Source organism: Chrysochloris asiatica, unplaced genomic scaffold (genome assembly GCF_000296735.1).
Source record: "Chrysochloris asiatica unplaced genomic scaffold, ChrAsi1.0 scaffold00356, whole genome shotgun sequence".
NCBI lineage: Eukaryota > Metazoa > Chordata > Mammalia > Afrosoricida > Chrysochloridae > Chrysochloris > Chrysochloris asiatica.
In genome coordinates, this window is record NW_006408874.1 from 2,015,025 (window position 1) to 2,037,219 (window position 22,195).

General features: G+C 47.6%; 1 protein-coding gene across 1 annotated transcript in view; it reads right to left on the reverse strand.

Annotated features, from left to right (window-relative positions):
• The window catches only part of RET (ret proto-oncogene), a 76,796-nt gene extending 56,538 nt beyond the window's left edge, over nucleotides 1-20,258 (reverse strand). The window contains exon 1 of the mRNA XM_006876148.1: nucleotides 20,192-20,258. Coding sequence (XP_006876210.1) covers nucleotides 20,192-20,258 — 67 coding nt within the window. The remainder of the gene's footprint in view (nucleotides 1-20,191) is intronic.
• Nucleotides 20,259-22,195: the final 1,937 nt, after the last annotated feature.

A 22,195-nucleotide genomic window follows, 5' to 3' on the forward strand; every position in this document is an offset into this window, starting at 1 on the left:
GCAGGCATGCAAGCTTGCTGGTGACCACGTTGGTCTACTGGTGAGTGGAAAAGGGGGAAAGGCAACAATGAAGATGTGGGCTGAGTTCGACTACATTCCATAGACTCACGCACACCTGGAGATGAGAGCAAGAAGAGAAAGAGCTGGTTGGTCCGAAGTGTGGTGAGTCCTGAAGACCCCTAAACCACAGAGGGCTAGAGCTGAGAGTGAAGCATCCAGCTGATATTAAGTGAGGGGAGATGCGCAAGAATGCTCAAACTTGCAGATGGTACCCATTTGACCTAGCTTCAATGGCTTGATGATCATAACTCGAACAGAAGAAGATAAAGAAATTTGATAAATGAAACAAGTGTAAATTGCTACAATTTGATGAACTTGACCTATACTTATGGATGTAGTAGCTCAAAATACCAACCGAGAAAGAAGGAGCCTTCACATCAAGGAATCAAACATATACCTCTGTACACAGGGTTGATAGGGACAGGCAACTTAGACATTAGCTACCTAAAATGGGGAACTATGAAGGCATGAAGTGACTGGCTTACAAGTTTTCAAGAGGGAGTTTAATTTCAGAGTGTGGGGAAGGTAGAATCTGCACTGAATAGTTTTCCTCTTGTCTAGATGGGTCTGGTGAAAGGAGATGGGAATAAGATTCTTATGATTCAATAGTGAGTAACTGTTATCATAACTAATTGCAATTGTCACAACTGTGAAGGTATAAGTTTTGTAACATAAAGAGGGTAGTAGTTAATCCTACATTCCAGGAACAGAGGACCCTAGGACTAACAAGGCAGAAGAGCACAAGCAGAATGTGGGACCCTATCCAGAGAAGCAGCGGTGCCTGATATGGAGACAAAGATGATTACATCGAGAAGTAGAGCACCTGAGGACTATGGACTCATGTAAAGAGAAAGGCTATGCACTGGAGGTCAGGAGGCAGGCTTGCAGAACATACGTGTCCTTGGGTTGTTTAAATCATTATATATTCCCGAGTGTTTTTGTGTACAACAAAAATTAATTCTTTAACTGATTGGAATACCTAAAACGGGGCTACAGCGTACCCGGTGAATGAGGCTTTCTGCGGAGCCTTTGCAATATATAAAACTATAGGTAGAAACCAGAACCACATCCAGATCACCAGAGATGAGAAATCCCCACTTGAAGGGACAAGCTGACGAGCCTGGAACGGTGAGAAGAACAAAAGATATGTCTCGAATGGAAGACCTACAGGAAAAATACAACACAATGGAGACAGATGGACTGCTACTATGGGAACGGGTTGCTCCCCTAGGAGACATTGGGGCAGTCTCTTGGGTCCCACCAACGTAGGCCCCCCCCAAAAAAAACAAAAAAAACAAAACTGAGACTCAGTGGAAATGCACGCTTGGATTGGTAAACACACGCATCACCGTTGTGGAGAAATGGGGTAAAGGCAGCAATGAAGCACCGAGCTAAGCCTCACAATATTCAGAGGGCTTCTGTGGACCCGGTTAGGGACCTGATTGGCAAGCAGTGCGAGGAGACCCGAGGACTCCTGGGCCCAGAGTCAGTGACGTGGCCACGGAGGACTCAAGTGGAGAATGCAGCTGCCAGCTGATGGGAAGAGAGGGCATGTGCACAAGAACACCCACACTTGCTGATGACACCCACGTGACCGGGACTGGATGACTGGATGATCAAAGCTCAACCAGGAGAAGAAAGAAGGAGGGGGGGAGGGGGAAGAAGATTGAGCTGATCCAAGCTGATGAACTTGACCTATGCATACGAATGCAGTGACACAAAAGAGGTGATAAATCCTTACAGCAAGAAGCATTCCCACCCACTCCACACACAGAGTAGACATAGAAGGGCAACATGGACATTGGATACCCAAATGGGGAGGGAGGGACTACAAAGGCAAGAAGTAACTGGCTTACAAGCCTTCAAGAGGGAATCTAGAGCTAGAGGAAGGCAGAATCACCAGTGAGTACTATCCAATTTGTCTAGGTGGAGCTGATGAAATGAAATACAGACGGGTAACGTGCGATACTGTAGTGAATAATGGTTATCAAGACGGATTGTGAGTGTTGGAAATGCAAGGGTAGATGTTTTGTAGCAAGGAAGAGAGTGATTATTTCTCCAGTCTAGGAGCGGAGGTCTCTGGGACCACCAACGGATAAAGAGCCGAGAACGGGACCCCATCTAGAGAACGGGGGATGCCTGAGATGGAGACAGAGATGATGACAAGGAGGGATGAAGCGGCTTGGGACTTTGGATCCAGAGAGGGAAAGGAACTGTGGGCCGAAGACTGAGGGGGGATGGGGGAGGGTAGAGCACGGGCTTCTAGGATATGTCCTTTGGTCGGAAGACGAGGCATGGAGGGGATTGGAACCATGGCAATGTAACGATATATGATGGAATGAATATGGAACTGAGGTTCTCTCATGTAAACTATCATATAATTCACAATAAAACATTTAAAAAATTAATTAAGTAAAAAAAAAAAAGAGTGAATACCAATTATAAGCAAAAAAAAAATTTAATAACAACAAAAAATATTGAATGATGCAGAAAGCATCAAAAGAAGATGGTAGTAATACACAGAGTCACTGTACCAAAAGAAAATGGTTGATGTTCAACCAGTTCAAGAGGTAGCATATGATCAAGAACCAATGATACTGAGAGAAGAAGTCCAAGGTGTATTGAACGCTTAGTAAAGAACAAGGCACCAGGAATTGGTGGAATACAAATTGAAATCTTTCAACAAACTCATGTGGCACTGGAGGCACTCACTCATCTATGCAAAGAAATTTGGAGGACAACTACCTGGCCGACTGACTGGAAGAGATCCATATTTGTGCACATTCTAGAGACAGGTGGCCCAATGGAATACAGAAACCATTGGAAGATATCATTAACATTGCATGCAAGTGAAATCTTGCTAAAGATAATGTAAAAATGGCTGCAACCATACACTGACAGAGAACTTCCAGAGATTCAATCAGATTCAGAGGAGGACATGGAATGAGGGATATCATTGTTGACATCAGATGAATCCTGACTGAAAGCAAAGAAAGCTTGCATGTGTCATGACAATTGATGGACAACACTGCAGAGAATGAGTATTCCAGAACACCTAATTGTGCTCATGAAGAACCTTACCTAGACCAAGAGGCAGTTGTTTGGACAGAACACGGGAACACTAAAATAATTTTAAATCAGGGAAGATGTGCATCAGAGTTGTATTCTTTCATCATATTTATTCAATCTGTATGCTGAGCACATAATCTGCAAAGCTGGATTATATGAAGAAAAATGTGGCATCAGGATTGGAGGAAGACGTATTAACAACGTGAAATATGCAGATGACACAACTTTGCTTGCTGAAAGCATAGAGAACTAAAATACTTCGGTATGGGTTGCATCTCAATGTAAAGAAAACAAAAATCCTCCCTACTGGACCAATAAACAACATTCATATAAACAGAGAAAAGATTGAAGTTGTCAAAGACTTCATTTTACTAGGATCAACCATCAACACTTATTCAAGCAGCAGTCAAGAAATCAAATGATGTATTTCATTATGAAAATCTACTGCACAAGACCCCTTTTAAATGTTGAAGAGCAAAGATGTCAGTTTGAGGGCTAAGGTGTGCCTGACTAAAGTCATATATTTTCAATAACTTCATATGCATGTGAAAGTTGGACAGTGAATAAGGAAAACTGTAGAAGAATTGTGTTGAGTTGTGGTATTGGAAGGGAATATTATAAGTACCATGGACTGCCAAAAAAACAAAGCAATCTCTGTTGGAAGAAGTATAGTCTTTCAGAATGCTCCTTGGAAGCTTGGACGGGCAGACTTTGTATCTCATACTTTGGAAATATTATCAGATGAACCAGTCCCTGGAGAAGGATATCATGTTTGATAAAGTGAAGGGTCAGAAAAAAAGAGGTAGACCCCTCCAACTAGACGGATTGGCACAGTGGCAGCAACAATGGGCTCAGGCTTAGCAATGATTGTGAAGTTGGTGTGGGACTGGGCAGTGTTTCATTTTGTCGTACACAGTTACAGCCTTGCTACATTCACTCTTATGTCTCAGTCTGGCTCAGGGGGTGATGCATCCCCACCTAAATCTGCTCCTCTTACTATTTCCTATCCCAGCAAAGGCACAACCATTCTCCAAGATACTCAGGGCAAGCACCTCAGTCACCCTGAGGGCTTTCCTTCCTGCATTCTCACACCTCGCTGACTCTCCACTGCTTCCTCTAGTCAAGGCCACCACTCTCCCTTACCTTAACATCCTCAACAGCCTCTTCTAGTTCATTTTTTACCCCACAGGCTACTTGAGAAGAAAACCCACTATTCATCAGAACAACTTCACCCTCCGATTAAGGTCCTGATTGTCCATGGATTACAGAATAAAGTACCAATCTTCTCTAGGACCTACTGGGCTAATCCTCCTCTACTTCGTCTCCTCCCCACTCTTTTCATGAGCCCATCTTCTAGCCACCCTGCAACTTACTGAAAAAGTGGAAATAATGAATGAGTAGGCAAGTGAACGAATCAGTTAAAAAATAAATTAATAAATGACTTTATTTATCAGGCCTGTGAGAGGGTCAACAATGAGGATAGGAGAGGTGCTGAGGTCAGTGGGGTCATCTCAGGCTACCCATAAACTATAAACAGCTGGACCAGGCAGACAGAGCTGTGTTACTCACCTTTCTGTGTTCACAAGACCAAGTGGGAGCACTCAATGCCCTCCAGGACATTAGGATCAGTGAGGTTGGCTACTCAAAACTGAACAAACAAGCCATTAGGTTTAGAATAAAACCATGATCTGGCTCAGAGAAATGATTCTTCAGTGACTGAAGAACATTACCAAACAGGTGGGATCACCTGTAATCAGTTTCCAAACCTTGCATTTGACCCTCTGTCCTAGAAAAAGGCTACTTTTGCATGAGGCTGGGATTTAACATTGCTTTTTGGAGAAAAACACAGATCATATAAAATTCTACTGCAAATAGGAACTCAGGGGTGTATGTGTGTGCGTGTGTATGTTGGGGAGAGAATCCCAGATTTAAAGATGTGCCCATAGCTAAATCTTGAGCCAGAATCAAGGCCAAACATAAGCACTAAGTCACTAAATTCTTGGCACCATTTGCCATCCAATTAATGATGCCTTGCTTACTTGACAGGAGATAGGTCGGTAACTAGGCATGGCTGCCTCTGTGACAGTGCAGTTCCTGGCTGTCAGCCATTCATGAGATGCTGACATCCAGGGACAGAAAAGACTGAATGGCTGAAGAATTTACTATTCTGTAGGGTGAGAATGAGGATGTCTGCTAGACACAAAAACCTGGCCTCTTACGGAGGAGGAAGATTGTGGCAGGCTCAATGGCACAGCAGGCACCACACCTGAGGCCTCATCATTTTAGAGCACACAAAAATTCTGTCACTTAGTTATTTTAAAATTAGAATGAAAACGTAAGTATAACAATAAGGGTGTGGGACTATGGGATAAGCACTGGACTCAACCATACGGTTGGTCGTTCAAACCTACAAGCTGCTCAGCTAAACTCTATACTGGGTCACTATGAATGAGAACAGACTTGATGGCACTTAACAACAATAATAATGAATTCAGCCTAGATGCGATTCCTCTTTATACCAATATGATTGTAAAATATATATATTTTTTTAATGGAAGAAGGGCCTCTGGAAAAAAAAGTGTAATCCGCTATAATTTGATTAACTTGACCTATACTTATGGATGTAGTAGCTTAAAAAGGGGAATGAATCTTTACAGCAAGGATCATTCCCACCCCCCACCCCTGTACACAGGGTTCATAGGGATGGGCAACTTAGACATTGGCTACCCAAAATGGTGGTGGTGGGATGGCTACAAAGGCATGAAGTGACTGGCTTACAAGTTTTCAAGAGGGAGCTTAGTTTCAGAGGGTGCGGGGGAAGGTAGAATTTCCACTGAGTGGTTTCCAACCTCTCTGGACAGGGCTGGTGAAAGGAGATGGGGATAAGACTCTTGTGGTTCAACAGTGAATAATTGTTATCAGGACTGACTGTGAATGTTGCAAATGTAAACATAGATGTTTTATAATGAAAGGAGGGGAGTGGTTGATGCTGCAGTCCAGGAGCAGAGGTCCCTGGAATCATCAAGGGAGAAGAGGGGAGTGTAGGACCCTATCCAGAGAAGCAGCAACACCAGAGATGGAGGCAGAGACGATGATATGGAGAGATGGAATGGCTGGTACTCTAGACTCAAGGAGGGAGAGGGGCTGTGTGCTGAAGGCCAGGGGACAGGCTTGCAGGATATACCCTTTGGTTGTTTGAATGGTTATATATTACTGAGTGCTTTAGTGTACATCCCAAAAAAAAACCCCAAAGGGAATGGAAGTAAATGCCGTTGAATGATGATGCATGGAGGGGACTGTAATCATTGCAATGAAATGAAATACAATAGGATGAATGTAAAACTGATGTTTTCCCATGTAAACTACCACTCAATTCACACTAAAAACTTAAAAAAAAAAAAGGGCCTCTGGTAGAGAAATGCCTGGGTCCACAGAAGTCACAGTGCCCTGACTTCACAACCATCATCACACGAAGGCTTCCACCCTAACAGCAGAACTGGGTTCCTTATTGTGCTCATGTGAACCCTAAACAACAACTTCAGGATAGCAGGGATTCTGCAAGGTCATAACAAACAGAACCCAGCTTAAGACTGGTCTGTTTCTGATCATAGCTCACCTCACCTGGCTGGCCACAGCATCTCCTGACATGGGTAAGGCACTCAGGACAGATGTTGACACTAGGCTCACAGTTCCCTCTGCCTTTGCTGGTGACGTCAACTGCTATCAAGCCACAGACTCTGCAAGTTCAGCAGCCTCCCAGTCTCATGTCAACACCAGGCTTTGGCCTTCTCACAGATGTCCACTATTCCCATCCAGCTTGACTCTGGCTCTTGGATCTGCATGTCCTTCACCAGTCAAACCCCACAGATCCAAAGACTTGGGTCACACTCTCCCGAGCCCTGTCTGACATAATTCCAAGTGCACAACCCTCCTGCCCTTTCTACCTGCCTGAATCCCACCCATTGTTCTGGGTAAACCTCTGTCCCAACTCAGACCTCTCTCAATGTACTCCCCTCCCTCACCACTAACTTCATTGACATTTTCCTCCCCATCTCATAGGACTCTGAGACAGCACTCAGTGGACTCTCTGTACCCAGCATCTACACGATCTCACTCCCTTGTCTCATATTCCCAATTTTATGAACTCCAACAGCACAGTGACCCACCCAGATCACACAGGGAAGATGTCTTCTTAGGTACAAACTAGCACTGGTGCTGCTTCCTCAACAAGGAGCCAAGAGCACGGTCCTATCATCATCGCTGACTGCCTGGGTACTCGGTGCTACCTTTGCTGGCATGTCCATGATGGAGCACAGTTTTGTCATATTGCAAGGCTGGTGGTCCCATCCATGGAGCACCTGCAAGGGGGCTGGAAGAGGTACTGAACAGCAGGTTGGATATTTCCAACTGCCTCTCGCCTTGCTCAGCTGTATAGTAACAATGCCTCACAGAGCTGAGACCACATCCACCTGGCAGAACAGTGTGCTCATACCACCTGCTGCAGGAGAAGGTAGACTTGAGTGTGTCCTGAGTTCTCCTCGAGGGACAAAGGCTGTTCCTGAGTGGCATCCTGGCCCCTAGCATGCACCATGTCTTCAGGGAAAAACATATTCAGACCAAGGAGACAGTTTTGCCTCTCATGGAACCAGAGGGTCCCTTCCTGACAGAAGGGCTTTAGTTTTCAGAGAGACATATGTGTTCATCTTGTGGAGAAACACTCATAACCACCTGCAGGAATGCTGATAAACCAATTCCAGGGAGGCCAGAGTCTGTGTGTACCTGGCTTAGGTTTTCCCACACTCTCCTGTGCAGGGTATGGACATGTCTCTTTGTCCATGCTAGATACCCCATCTGAAAAGCACCCAGCCCTGCAGAGGAACTGTACTCTGAGGGAAGCTGAGAGGCTCCCTCATTCTAACCCCACCAGGTCTTGAGGTAGAGGCAGGACCTAGAGGGGACCTGCACCTGGAAGCTATGTGTACAAGTGCCTGCGTTGTACACAGGAGAGTTCAGTGTGCAGGCATGTGCATATGTGTTGTGTATGTGGAGCATGTGTGCTTATAGTGGTGGTTGTGTGTGTTTGTAGGGTAGTACGTGTATGTGGGGGTATCAGGAGGCTTATCCTCCAACACACTGGTTCTGCATAGCACTTTGTTCTGTTTTACTGATTGCTCAGACAGGATTTCATAATAATCCCTTCACTTGAAGGTTCAAGATGACCTCACTGTCCTTTCTGAAAATACCTGGATTGGAAGGCAGACTGACAGACTGGGGTTCAGAGCTGGGAGGCCCTCAGAAATGGGCCATCCCAGGTGGTCCCATTGGGCTAGGATTCTAATCAGGTCCTCTGAGGCCAGGCCTTCTGAACAAGGCATATTAGACTATCCAATCCTTCATCTCTTATTACACCATGGAGTAGATGTGTGGCATACAGCTGGACACAGCAGAACACAGAATTAGGAGTGAATTATCTCTCCTGAGCTCTCAGCCCACAGCCCAGGGCAGGAAAGAAGTGCCACACAAGGCAGGGATAGTTGGGGCAGGTGTGGATGGGCAGACTTGACCTTGAAAGCAGAGGGGAGTTAAGGTCACAGAAGATAGTAAAGATGATTCTTGCAGAAAGCATAGTGTGAGCAAAGCCCTGGAGGCAGGTAACAGTGCTGGAAACCAGGAGTCTAGCTCTACAGGGCCAAGAGGGCAAGAAACTTGGCAGAAATGGTGAGTCAAAATTTTACTGGGGCACCATGTATTCATGAGTATATGTGGGCAGCACACTGGACAAGTGATAAGTTCCGTGTCTCAGTTTCTTCCCCTCTAATCTTACAGGGTTATTGGAAGGCTGAAATGAGTTAATGTGCCTAAAGTCCTAAGACCAGTGGCTGGCACCTAGTAAATGCTCAGTGATAGCTGAATACGCCACCATCACCATTAGTACCACAGCAGTTACAGCCATTATCCTCATCATGATCATCACCTCTATTACCACTTCTACCTTCACTACTCACTACCTCTGTCTCCAGTGCTACCTCCGTCTCTACCACCACCTCCATCTCCATTATAACCTTCGTCTCAGCCATGACTTCCTTCTCCATTGCCACCTGATTACTATTTCCACCTCCACCTCTATCACAATCTCCACCTTCATCACCACCTCCACCACCATCTCTATTATCACCTCTGTCTCCACCACCATCTCCACCTCACTACTACAAGAGTGAGTCAAAAATTATCCACATTCCAGTTACATTAAAATGCCAATCCACATCTATGGCTAATGACAACATTGAGTGTGCATGCGAAATGATTCTGTTGAATAGATGAGTGACAGTGGATTATGTAGCAAATCATCTGAAAATCATTCATAGCTATGCCTATGAAATACTCCACAACAGACTTGGGTTTCAAAAAGTTTGTGTGAGACGAGTACTGAAACAACTCACGGGAGAGCATGAACAGAAACGTTTGGACATCTGTGAACAAAATTTGGACTGTTACTTGAAGGAAGGTAAAAGTTTCTTTAAAAAATAGTTACTGGTGATGAGACATGGATTCATCACTACCGCAAAGCATGGAATGAAAATACCTTCAATCGCTGACCAAGAAAAAGTTCAGAAGTCAACCATCAGCTGGAAAATCAGTGCTTATATTTTTCTGGGACTCTCAAGGACCAGTACTGGAACATTATCAGGAAAAGGATTAAACAAATTAACAGTGTTCATTACAGTTAGATACCCAGTAAAAAGCTGAAGCCTAAACTTCAGATTAAACACAGAGGATTGCTGTCCAAGGGCACTGTGATCTTGTATGACAACGCACATCTGCACACCTTTGCCCACATTTTGAGGGGTTACAGCATCCTCTCTATAGTCCTGATCTGATGGATTTTCACCTGTTTGGTACCCTGAAAGCAGCCCTTCAAGGACAAAGACTCACCTTTGATGAAGAAGTGAAGACAGCAGTGGATTTGTGGCTCACGGCTCAGCCTAAAACATTTTTTAATAAGGGAATAAGAAAGCTTGTTGACAGATAGGCAAAGTGTATTGAAAAGCAAGGATAGTATATGAAAAAATGATATATTTATCTTTTCTGAAAGTTGATTAAAATAAATTCTACAGCCAGAGTGTGGATAATTTTTGACTCACACTCATATTTCCACCTCCATCTCCATTGTCACCTCTGTCTCCACCACTACCTCCATTGTAGACACCATCTTCAATTTACCAGTCATCAAAATAAAAGCAGCTTTGACAAGCTTACCCCAAACTAGCTGGACTGTGAAGACCCACAGGGTTAGCTGGCCCAGTTTGTGGGTCCTTGAGCCCAGTTTTAGTCATGAATAAGCCAATGTCTCCTTCACAGAAAACCTAACAACTTCCCCTAAAATTGATATTCTTTCTAGCTTATGACTCTGTCTGTAAAACCATCAAGAAACTGGCCTCTACATGAACTGACACTTCACCAAGGAAGATATTCAGGTGACCAACAAACATATGAATAAATGCTTACAATCATTAGCAAATCAGATTAACAGTGAGATATCATCTTATTCCCACATTAGCAGCAAAGTTTAAACACACACACACACAACAATGATGGAGGGGTTGTGGAGAGACTAGGACCCTTTTCCTCCATTGCTTGTGGGACTGTAAAATGGTGCAACCACTGTGAAAAACAGCATGGTGCTTTCTGAAAAAAGTTGAAAATAGAAACACCATATGATTTAGCAATCCCTCTACTTGGTGCAGATCCTCAAGAATCAAGAGCAGTGACACGAATAGATATACACACCCATGTTCACTGCAGCACTATTCACAGCAGCAAATAGATGGAGACAGTCTTAATACTCATCAACGGAGAATGTTTAAACAAACTTTGGTACATGAACATAATGGAATATTTACACAATATTGAAGAATAATGATGAATCTGCAAAACACCTCACAACCTAGATAAACCTGGAGGACATTATGCTGAATGAAATTGGTTAATCACAAAAGAAAAAAATAATGTATGAGACCACTGTTGTAAAAAGTTAAGAAAATATTTTCTTGAATGCAACATTCTATGATGGCCATCGGGGTGGAGTAGGAGTGGGATGATGGAGGAGGGAATTATTCATTGGCTAGGGGGTGGACATATATTAACATGGGTAATATTAATATACAATTAGAGAGAGACTGACAGAGGAAAGATGAAGGTAGCAGGAGACATGGAGGAGTGCAAGAATGAAAGGAAACGGAGGTAAATACTACTAATGATGGTACATGAAGGAGATTGAAATCATTGTAATGAAATAACATATGTGATTTGCTAAATGTAAAGCTGATGTTCTGCTCTGTAAACCTTCACTCAATTTATAATTAAAAGTTAAAAAGAAAAAGGAGAAAATTGGCCTTGGAAAATGTGCTCAGTAGATGGACAGCCGATTGCATACAGTGGACGCTCAATAAATTCGGGGTAACCCAAAAACAATGCCAGTCAACACCAGGACAGTGTGGCCTCAATCTCATCCTAGAATCCTTCTTCCTACATTGTCAGTGACCCTCAGCAAGCAGCCTGTGCTGATGTGGGCAACAGGCCAGGATAGACAGCAGTGAAGGAACGCCCTCCTTTCCCAGTGAGCTTCCCAAGCTGACCTGGGGCTGGAGCACAATGAAAAGCAACCCCAAGGTTCAGTTTACCAGAGTCCAGGGTTCCTACTCAGTTAGGGCTTCACACATGCACTGATCTCAGGCCATTCTTCCCTTCACTTCTCCCCTACCTGAATATCTGTTATGTGACCTAAGGCAGGGTAAGGGCCCAGAATGGGTAGAGTGTCACCCAAGAGCTGTCTTGCTGAGCACTAGGTTGGGTTAAAGGTGGAAGAGGGCAATGGGTGGAGGGAAGAGAGATGGGGTAGGCCCAACTTAGAACCTCCATTCCTGCATGCACACTTTCTGCTTTCATGAAAAGTTCTGGTATGCGTATTGTTCATGATTCCCCATTGTGGGACAGAGCTATAACCATCCCCACTTTACAATGGGACAGCCAGGGTCCACGTCTCCTGACATTCCCCTACACTGTGTGGCCCTCTGCCATTTGGAAGAGTGTCAGTGCAGGACATAGCTGAGGGTTTCAGGAGTTAGATCAGCGGCCAGGATCCAGCTCCCTTCTGGGGGTTGGTTCACTACAATGGACTCTAGCCCTCTAAGTCCAACATGCCCCATGGACACTACTCCACTGCAACCCCCACCAGGCCAGCTGCAGCAGCCTCATCAAGGGGATGATGGACGCTCCTGCCCAATGTGATTTCCCAGCTGCTGCTGAGTTAATCACCAGCCTTTCTTCGGGCAGTTCCTTCCGGCTTTTTTTTGCAAAGGAAATGGCCAATTAGGGTTACAATTAATTTTCTTTCCCAGGGCAAGGCCTGACTGCAAAAGTATTGGCCACCCAAGTGGCCTGCTGGTAACTGTGTGAAGGTCATCGGGCCTCCTGGGCTCCAGTGCCTGAGGTTCCAGCCGATTCCACTGTGTGTTTTCCTAGGTCTGGGTGAGGCGTGGTGGCAATGGTGGAGGATGACCAGGAGATCAGCTGTGACTGATGTCTCTGGCCTAAGCCACCATCCTCCATGCACCCAGCAAGACACTGTGACCTAGAGCATAGTCGTGGTAATCTACAGCTCCATGAAGAGAGAGATCTTTCTTTTCATTTGTGCATTTCCAACACCCTTCTCATCTGGGTTCCACACTAACCAAAGACTATTCTACTGGATCACCATTCTCTTTATAGGAATTGTTCCATTTAACTAGAGGCAGGTGTTGCTATGACACTTGTCTTATGGCAGCAAGGGCAAGCCCTCCTCACCCAGCAGAAATGGAGGCAGAAAAGGGTCACATGACTTGCCCAGGGTTACACAGAGTGGAACTGGTACTTTTAGCCAGGGACATGGTCCAAGTCAGAGCATATCTCTGTGTGTTTTTTGCCTAAGCTAAGGATCCTTCATAAAAAGGGAACAAAGAATGCCTACCTGCTGACAGTCCAAGCCTAAACTGCCCCAATAAACACCATTGGCAGATTCTCTCAGCCTCATCTAGCAGGCAGGTACCATTAGTTTCTTCACACAGAGTTGCCATCAGAACAAGGGTGAGGACTCCTGGGAATCGGGAAAAAGACATGGCTGGGCAGGAGACAAACCCCCTCTACCTTGACACAGTCAACAGAAGGCCATCTGAGGTCACACAGAGACTTTCCTGCTGTGTGGAGTTACATTACCCCTTACAGGTATGCCATAAGCCTCAAACCAAATGAGAAAACTCAGGGTGATATAAGAAAGAAAGACAAGGGCAGAGCTCCTCCTGCATGTTATGTGGCCAGGCATGAGCTTGGCTTCTTGGAGCCTGAGTCCTAGTGGAAACTGAGGAGCGAGACTCCCCATTGGATACATTGCCTGAGCACAGAGCAGCACTGATGAATGCTAGTCCTTTCTGCTTTCCTTCCCTCTACTGGGGAATCAGAACTCAGGCCGAGAGCATGGGATGCTCCCACCACCCCTGGGTGCGGGCCTCCATCCCCATGCAGACCCTGGCTTATCTACAACTTCTAAATGTCAAGATCAGGCAAGAGACATCTGTCTAAAGGTTCTGGAGTGTGAGGAATGGAAAGCAACTGTTTAATGGGTTTGCTGTTGTCCTCAGGTGCCGTGGGCTCCCACTCATAACAACCCTATGTACAAAGAACAAAATGCTGCCTGGTTCTGCACCATTCTCACAACCGTTATGCATTTGCTGTGTTAATCCACCTAATTGAGGATCTTCCTCTTTTTCACTGACCTTCTTGACCAATCATGATGTTCTTCTCCAGGGACCAGTACCTCCTGATAACATGTCCAAAGTACGTGAGACAAAGTCTCGTCGTCTTATCTTCTATGGGGCAATCTGGTTATACTTCTCCCAGGACAGATTATTTGTTCTTCTGGAAGTCGACTGTGTGTTCAATATTCTTCACCAGCACCATAATTTAAATGCATCAGTTCTTCTTTACTCATGTCCAACTTTTGCATGCATATGAGGTGATGGAAAATACCATTGCTTGAGCCACGTGCATCTTTGTCTTCAAAGTGACATCTTTCCTTTTTGATATTTAACAGAGGTCTTTTGCAGCAGATTTGGCTAATGCAACACAATGTTTGGTAGGGGTTTCCTTTTACCACGATGAAAAGGTTATGGAACTAGATGGAGCTGGTGGTTGCACACCACTGCTAATACTGTTGTTGTTGTTGTTAAGTGCTGTCAAGTCAGTTCTGTCCCATAGCAACCAAGCGTAGTGTTTCCAAGGAGCAACTGGTGAGTTTGAACTGCTGAGTTTGTGGTTCAAACCAAGCTTGCAGTCCTGCACTTATCTTACAGTGCCACACAATGCCACTAAATTGTTGACCTTACAATGGTTAATTTCATGTTATGTGAATTTCACCTTTATAAAGAAAGAGTCTACGGTAATTATTTATCATTGCCCCTCTCCCAGTTGCTCATCACAATAGACTCTTGCTGTCCAGAACATGGAAAGGGCTAGAAAGGTTATAGGGGCTGTTCAGAGCTATTAGGGATGGGAATCCCCCAGATACATTGATCTCCCCCAGCCATAGGCTCCTCAGTACCTCCAGACTCCTTAGCAGTGAGAACAGACATGTAATCAAGAAACACAGATAAAGTGATGTCAGTCACTCTGAGGCCTGGCTCTTTTCAGAGAGCTGAGTCCTCTCCACAGTCCTCAGAGGTGAAGTGACTGATGGACAGTCAGTCCCTCCCTTAAGGCTGGAGTTCATGCAAATCTGCACCATGAGCAGGAAAGGTGGAGAGGAAGAACTGTGCTAAGCCACTGACAGGGGTGTGCTCTGCAACCAAACCTAGTCCTGCCTGCCCTGGACACAGGCTGGGGATGCCAGAAGATTTGAGTTGTTTTTCATCAATATCTATGTGACTTGTCACAATTCTGTAGGTTCAGGACTCCTGTAGGATGTTCACATTTGAAGCTCTGGTAGAGTGGTGGTTACAAGTTGGACTGTTAACCTCAAGTTTAGCGGTTTGAATCTACCAGCCGTTCTGTAGGAAAAAGATGAGGCTTTTTGCTCCCGTAAAAATTTACAGTCTCAGAATCCCTATACAGGTTTGCTATGAACTGACTCTACAGCACACTACCACCACCACCACAACAAGGCTCCTCAGGGGTGGGCAGAAATGGAGCCCTTGCTCCTGGTCCAGAGCACCTACTCAACCTTGTACTAGGCTCCTCTTAAAGAGAAACAGTAGAAGCCATAGGGCTGGGGAAGAGTGGCTATCCAGAGCCACAAGGAGGGTCCATTACTGACTGCCAAGCCCTTTAAATTTCACTGACCAGGAAAGTCTGAAGAAGAAACTTAATACTCCTCACCCCTACTCACACGTCCACGCCAACCTAAGTACCACTGTTACACACCCCACTCTCGCTCTATGTGCCATCCCTCCTCCATTCTCCTTTTATATCATCACTCACTCTCCCCTCCCTCTGCATCCTTCACTCACCCCAAGCCATCTTCACTCTATGTCCCTCACTTACCCCCACCCCTACTCAGTGCCCCTCACCCCATCCCTCCATTTGCACCTCACCCATCCCATCCCCACTTTGCGCCCTTCACTTACCACATCACATCACTTCCTCTCACCCCCACTCTCACTCAGGCAACCTTTCACTCAAACCCTCCTGCCCCCACTGCCAGGTGCCAGTACACAGAACATACATCCTGCCCAGCATCTTCCAGGCTTTTAGCTAAATTTTAAGAAATAACATTTTTTCTTTTTCTCTTCCTGGAACACACAGTTGAGAAACACTCATTTTCTGGAAATCACAGAGGCTTATGGAGGAACTGGAGACAGTTCTGATGGTCATTTTCCTGCTAGGGATTTTGACTTGTTTCAACAGTATAACTTCAGGGGCTAGAGATGAGGCAACAGGGACCAGTTAGGTTGGAAATCTTGCCTCCCTGGGTCCCTCCTGGTCACAGTTCTCCTCAGGTGCATCACTGGAACCTAAGCTTCTACAAAACAGAGACAGGTGCCCAGCATCCTGTGTCACAGAGGAGTAGAGGCACAGGACCACATGAGGTACAACTGTCAGCATCTGCACTCAGAAGGAAGATGTGGTCTGTAAGACTGCAAGTGGGTAGACAGCTCCCCTGGGACTAAGCCTAGAGTGTCTACAGAGAACCCCACACCCTGACCCACCAACTGGCCCACCAGGTTGACACATGCCTACCCAGGTGCACAGCTGACCTGTTTGGCACAACGCCCTAGTAGCTGAACTTTGTGGAACTACTATGAGGCAAAAATGAGGAGTTTGCACAAGTTATCCACCTGTTCTCCGTGAGGGCTCAGCTGGTGCCAAGATGGCCGACAAGAGCAGCAAGGTTGTCAACTACCACTGTGTGTCCCAGAGCCCACTGTCCTTCACCTCCCCATACCTGGCTTTCTGGGGGCATCAATGCCAGCAGGGGAGGAGCTAAGGGGACAGTGGCCCCTTGCATAAACAGCTCCAGAATCACTGACTTCCAAACCTCAGGCTAGGAGAACAGAAACTGAGGTGTCCCTGAGACTCCTCATGACTGCACAGCCCATCTGACCTGTGCAGGTAGACGAGGTGCGAGGTGCGGAGGAAGGTCAAGTAGGAGGAGGGCCATCTCACCCTTCAACCTGCCAGGAGGGGAGCCAATAGGCAGGCCCTTGAAGGCACTAGAGGAGGATGCAGCTTCCGGGCCCTCCCTTCCCCTGGCACCCCAGGCTACATTTTAACAGATAGCATAATTTTTAATTCATTTTTTCCTCCCCTGCCTAAAAGGCCATTAGCTCCCCATTAGGTGAATGCATCCCATTTTCTTTACACGACCAAGGAAACAGTGATTTACTTAACCATCCCTAAAGCAATTCTGCAGAATAAAGGCAATTGAGTGAATGGGCTCAATAAAGGCCCCCATTTGCTCTTGACTCAAAGGCCCCACCCTGAGGAGTCCACAAGCTGGCTGGAGCCCTTCTAGCCCTGTGTGGCTCCTGTTCCAGACTACTGTCTGTAGGGGAGGAAAAAGGGATAAGCCCAGCCCCTGCTTGGAGAAGAGATCATATTTTCCAATGGCCCTGGCCCAGGGAGAGAAAAGGGGCCACAGGAGAAAGAAGTTACCCTTGAAGAGCCTGCTGATCCCTCAGAGTTGCACTGTAGGCCAAGGCAGGTATTCAAGTTACCAAATCTAGACTAGTCTTCCCTTTTCCAGTTCCTGAGGGGAGGTCCAGGGGTTTATGGGCAGAAAGGTAGGCCCTTCCTTATACACAGAGATACTGGACACAATGGGACCCAAGATACTGGGCCATGAAACTGACAGCAGTGAGGACCTTGGAGGAGCCATGGAGGTCAGAGAGAGGCTCAAGGTGAAGGGTCAGCCTGGAACTGTAGGGCGGTTCCCCAGAAGCTGAGGTTATTGCTTCCTCCATGCAACAGTTAAGACTGGAACCTTCTGAGCACAACTTTTAACTCAAGGTCCCTGAGCTTTGGTTGAGGAGACATGGGCTGATGGGCCTTGTCCTGAGTTACAAGGAAGTATACAAAAAGGTGACTGTGTACTTGTGTGGGGGAGGGCAATGTGTATGTGAATGGCAGGGACATGTTTGGTTCATTGTGTTTGCCTAGTGTGGGCAGGACTCTGAGGGGTCAGGCACAAAAGAGAGTATGTGTGTGAATCCCAGACCTAGGGACATGTTTTTTTGAGAGCATGCATGTGTGCCGTGATAATGACTGGATGTGGGTGTGATGCACATTGGGCCTCTTTCTGTTTCATGGCCCTACTCTGGGCATTCCTGAAGCCTACAGGGGTCCACCCCTGCCATCCTTGAGGCCATACTACTTCTCCCAAGGTGCTCTGTTGTTATTGTTGTCAAGTGCTGTCAAGTCGGTTCCAGCTCATATCGACCCTATTTAGGGTTTCTGAAGAGCAGCTTGTGAATCTAGATCATCCATCTTGCAGTTAGCAGTCCAGTGCTTATCCTACAGCACCATACTCTTGCTATGCACTCTAGTCTGGGTCAGTATCTCTTCATCAAGGTCTAACACCCTACCCCCACCTCAACTGTCATAAAGCAAAGAGGGGAACTCCCTAGTTTGGGGTGGGGTCTGGGCCTAGCTGGGGTGGACTTTTTTCCTCTGGAAACGGAGCCCAGAAAGGTGCACTGCAGTGCCCACCATTGGAGGCTGCATCCACCAGAGGGCGTGCTAAGGTAGCCCTGGTAGATGGGTTGGACCTAGCCAGTGTCTTGCTATCTGGAGGGGCTCAAGAAGAGAAAAGCTGGACCGTGCCAATACGACTATGATAAGGAGTGCTCAGTGCTATAAACCTCTCCAAAGGCCCATCTGTGTCCAATGTGTGCAGGGCCGGTACAGTCTCACCACTAGCAATCCTGACTTCTTGGTCATCTGGACACTGGGATTGCTCAGCTTTCCCAGGCTGAAGAAACTGTTTATGGCCACCTAACTCCACAGACCTAGGTTCTCAGGGCAGGGAGCCATTGTATTCTTGCCACCTGGCAAGGCCCCTACTGTCCAGTCCCACAAGCTCCCTGAGGGCAAGGAGAAGTTCCCTTGGCTACCAAGGCCACCTCAGGCTGTTCAGTGCAGCAACTCACAACCAGCCACACCCCCAAACTACAAAGTTACAACCCAGCACGTGTTTACTTCTGCCCTGTACTGCACCCACTCTATGAGGCCAGCTTGAGCCTGTCTTCCTTGTGACCCCAGAGTCCCATGACTGGGGTCAGACTTTCTACTCCCATCCTCCCAGACAAGAAGAAAAGAACTTCTCCCCTACTCCTCTCTACAACTGATTCTGTATTCCCTTCTCTACACTCTAGCCTCAGTAGCTGCCCTTGGCAGCCCTGTGAGCCCAGAGTTCGTGTCGGAACCGGGGGCTAGAGGCAGGTTGAATTCTTAAACGCTCCTGGGAATGAAAGCCCTCTGTACAAAGTAGTGGAGGATGGCCTGGCTCCTTCTCTCTCCTAAAGGAAACGTAAGCACTGCAGGAGGCTATGAAATAGGTGGCAAGTTGGAGAGTCACTGAAATGTGTAGCCACAGGGGTCAGATTCTACAACCTTGGAATTCATCCTGCCATAGTACAAGGGAGGGGGCTGGTGACCAATCTTTGCAAGGCCACACCTAATACCAGGATCCTACAGTGGTTTCACAAAGCCCAGCACCAATGCTGGCAACACGGAACCTTAACCCCACCCTAAGCTGATTAAAACGCTTGGGAAGGTTGGCCCAGAGCCTTCTTTTAGACCTAAGGCTACCGAGTAGGGCTTGGACCACCGAGGGGCCTCTGCTACTGGGAGCGGGCCCTCGAGGGGCACTTCTCTAATAACCTCAGACTTATAGGTTTTTAAAAGAAAGAATGGCAAAACGCACAAGAGAAAAACAACCTTTTTATAACGAGCTGATCCCCTCTGCACTCCTGGCCGGCAAGACGTCTGAGTGGAGGAGGGATGTACGAACTTGGAAGGGGAAAAGGCTGCTAGGAGGCAAATCTTCCGCAAAAATAAAAGTACCCATACTAGTAGCGGGCTTTCAAGACCACACTGGGTTTCCCAAACCCGCCGAAACCTCAAAATTCGAACTGTTGGTTCTAGGGCGCAGAAGCGGCTGGAAGCGCGACAAGGTTGGGACGCTTGGCTGCGACACCCTGGTCCCGGACCTTAGCTCTTCCCGTATCCCCTGCTCTGTCCCGTGACCCCGATTCCTCTCCTCCGGGCGCCACTCTTAGCAGTAAGAGCGCTAGTGCAGTCCCCGCCCGCCGGAGCCTCGCAGCGCCGCGCCCAAGGCGTCCGCCGTTTGCCGGCCCCAGTCGCCTTAGCTCCCCACGAGACTAGGCGGCAGGTGGTAGTAAAGCTGGTGTCCGCCGCAAGCAGAAAAGCGTTTTCGAGAGGGTTCGGGAAGCTAGCTTAGTGCGCGACACCAACTTCGTCCTGGCGTCTGAGGGGCGGAATCGCTGGCGGGTGGGCGGGCGGCGACAGGACTCACCTTCGCCGAGCAGCGGCAGCAGCAACAGCAGCCGCAGCCCCGCGGCGCCGGCAGTCGCCTTCGCCATCGCCGTGCGCTCCTGGGCCGCGACTAGAGGGACAGCGGCTTGAGCGCGCGGGTCGCTGGGGCGGGCGCGGCGCTCAGCTTGGCGGCTCCATGGCAGTCTAGGGCGCCGCGGGCTTGATAGACACTGCGGACGCGGTGCGTCGGGTCTCCCGGCCGGCTTCTACCCAGGACTGAGGCAAGTCGGGCGCTGGCGGCGGGTGGACAGAGGTAGGGGGGAGAAGGGGAGGAGCAGGGAAGGGGGGAGGGGAGGGAAGGCGCGGGGTGGGGCAGGAGGCGGAGCTAAGGGCCTGGACACTGGGCAGGGTGCTGGCAGGACGCAGGCGATTAGGGTGCCAGTGCAAGTGAGTGGAAGCGGGGTGTAAGTGCGTGGATCCGGGCAGAGAGGGGCCAGACGCGGCAGGGTGAGGATGAAAGTGGGATGTCGAATGGACACCCTCATAGGAGCGGGATCTGGGGTAGGGGACTGGACTGGGTGCAGACCAACGGCACCCGGGGTCCGCATGTCTCGGTACGCACAGCCACTCTTTCCCACCCAGTGCGCCAGCTCACATTCCCTGCGCATCACTTTACTCTGGCCAGGAAACTGAGGACACGCGCCTTGCAGGATATAGATGGACTGACTAGGGGTACACCCCTGCGGACCCAGAGACAAGACGGGCACCAGGCTTCCAGGCTCCAGGTGCGGAGCGCATTTTCCGCCATTTCTCTGAGGCAGAGGCCCGGTGGGAGCGCGGCCTTTTTTGGAGCCGGAGGTGGGAGAAGAGGCTTGGCAGGTGTAAGGGGGTAGAAGCGCCTTTGGCGCCCTCTTTAGGAGAACCCAGAGTGTGACTTACAGGGTTGTTGGTTGTGCTTGGATAGAGGGTGGATCCTGTAGAGTTGTTTTTGGTCCTTACTTCTGGTGTGGCATTGCAGGATAATGCACTAGACAGCAAGGTCGGTGGTTCAAACCCACCAGCTGCACTTTGGAAACCCTATACAGGGTGGCATGAGTCATAACAGACTGGAAGGCACTTAACAACAACAATACTCCTTAGGATTGGCCCCTGTGCTCTAGCTTCCTGTTGGCAAGGTTGGAGGGTAGATGCCCTTACCTTTCTTCAAACAGGAGAGCTCTTAGGAGGTGGGACTGATAGGAGAACGAGTAGCAAGGAAGAATTGGGCCAAAGAAATCTATTTTTCCTCCAAAGAAATAATGGCCATAAAAATTGCTTTAGGTGTCATCCAACTGATTTCTACTCATAGCTACCCAATATCGACCTCATAGGGTTTCCTAGGCAGTAATCTTTACATCAGCAGATCTCCAGGTCTTTTCTCACACTGAGTGGCTGGTGGGTTCAAACTGCTGACTTTTCAATTAGCAGACATACTCTTACCCATTGTGCCACCAGGCTCCCTTTCCCATAAATGTTGTTAGTGTTCTTATTAAGTGCCGTGGAGTCGATCCCCACCCACAGTGACCCTGATAGAGTTTCTGATCAGCGACTAGTGGGTTTGAACTATTGACCTTGTGATTAATAGTTGGTGTTTATCCCACAGCGTCACACCAGGATTCATCATAATGAAGGGTCCAGGGATGAGGTTGAGGGTGGGTTCTAGGTCCATGTCCCCTCCTCACTCCACTCTCCAGCTGCATTTTGAAGTTTGACCTTCACTCAGGCACACAGGGATAAAGGAATGAGGAGGGGAGGGTTCAAAAGAATGGAAGCTGCACCTCGTGGGAGGGGTTGGAGGTGGGGGTTTGGGAAGCTTAGATCAGTGGCTTTGCTCCATAGGCTGCCCAAAGAGCTCCACTGCACTCAGGATTGCAGAAGCAATTTGCTCATCACTCTGCAGATATGAAGTCAAAGTGAAGTCATTTCTGTGGGCTGGAGGTAGCTGACAAGGCACAGATTGACTTTGAGGCATGGCCAATGGAGATTAATACAGCTAACCTGCTGA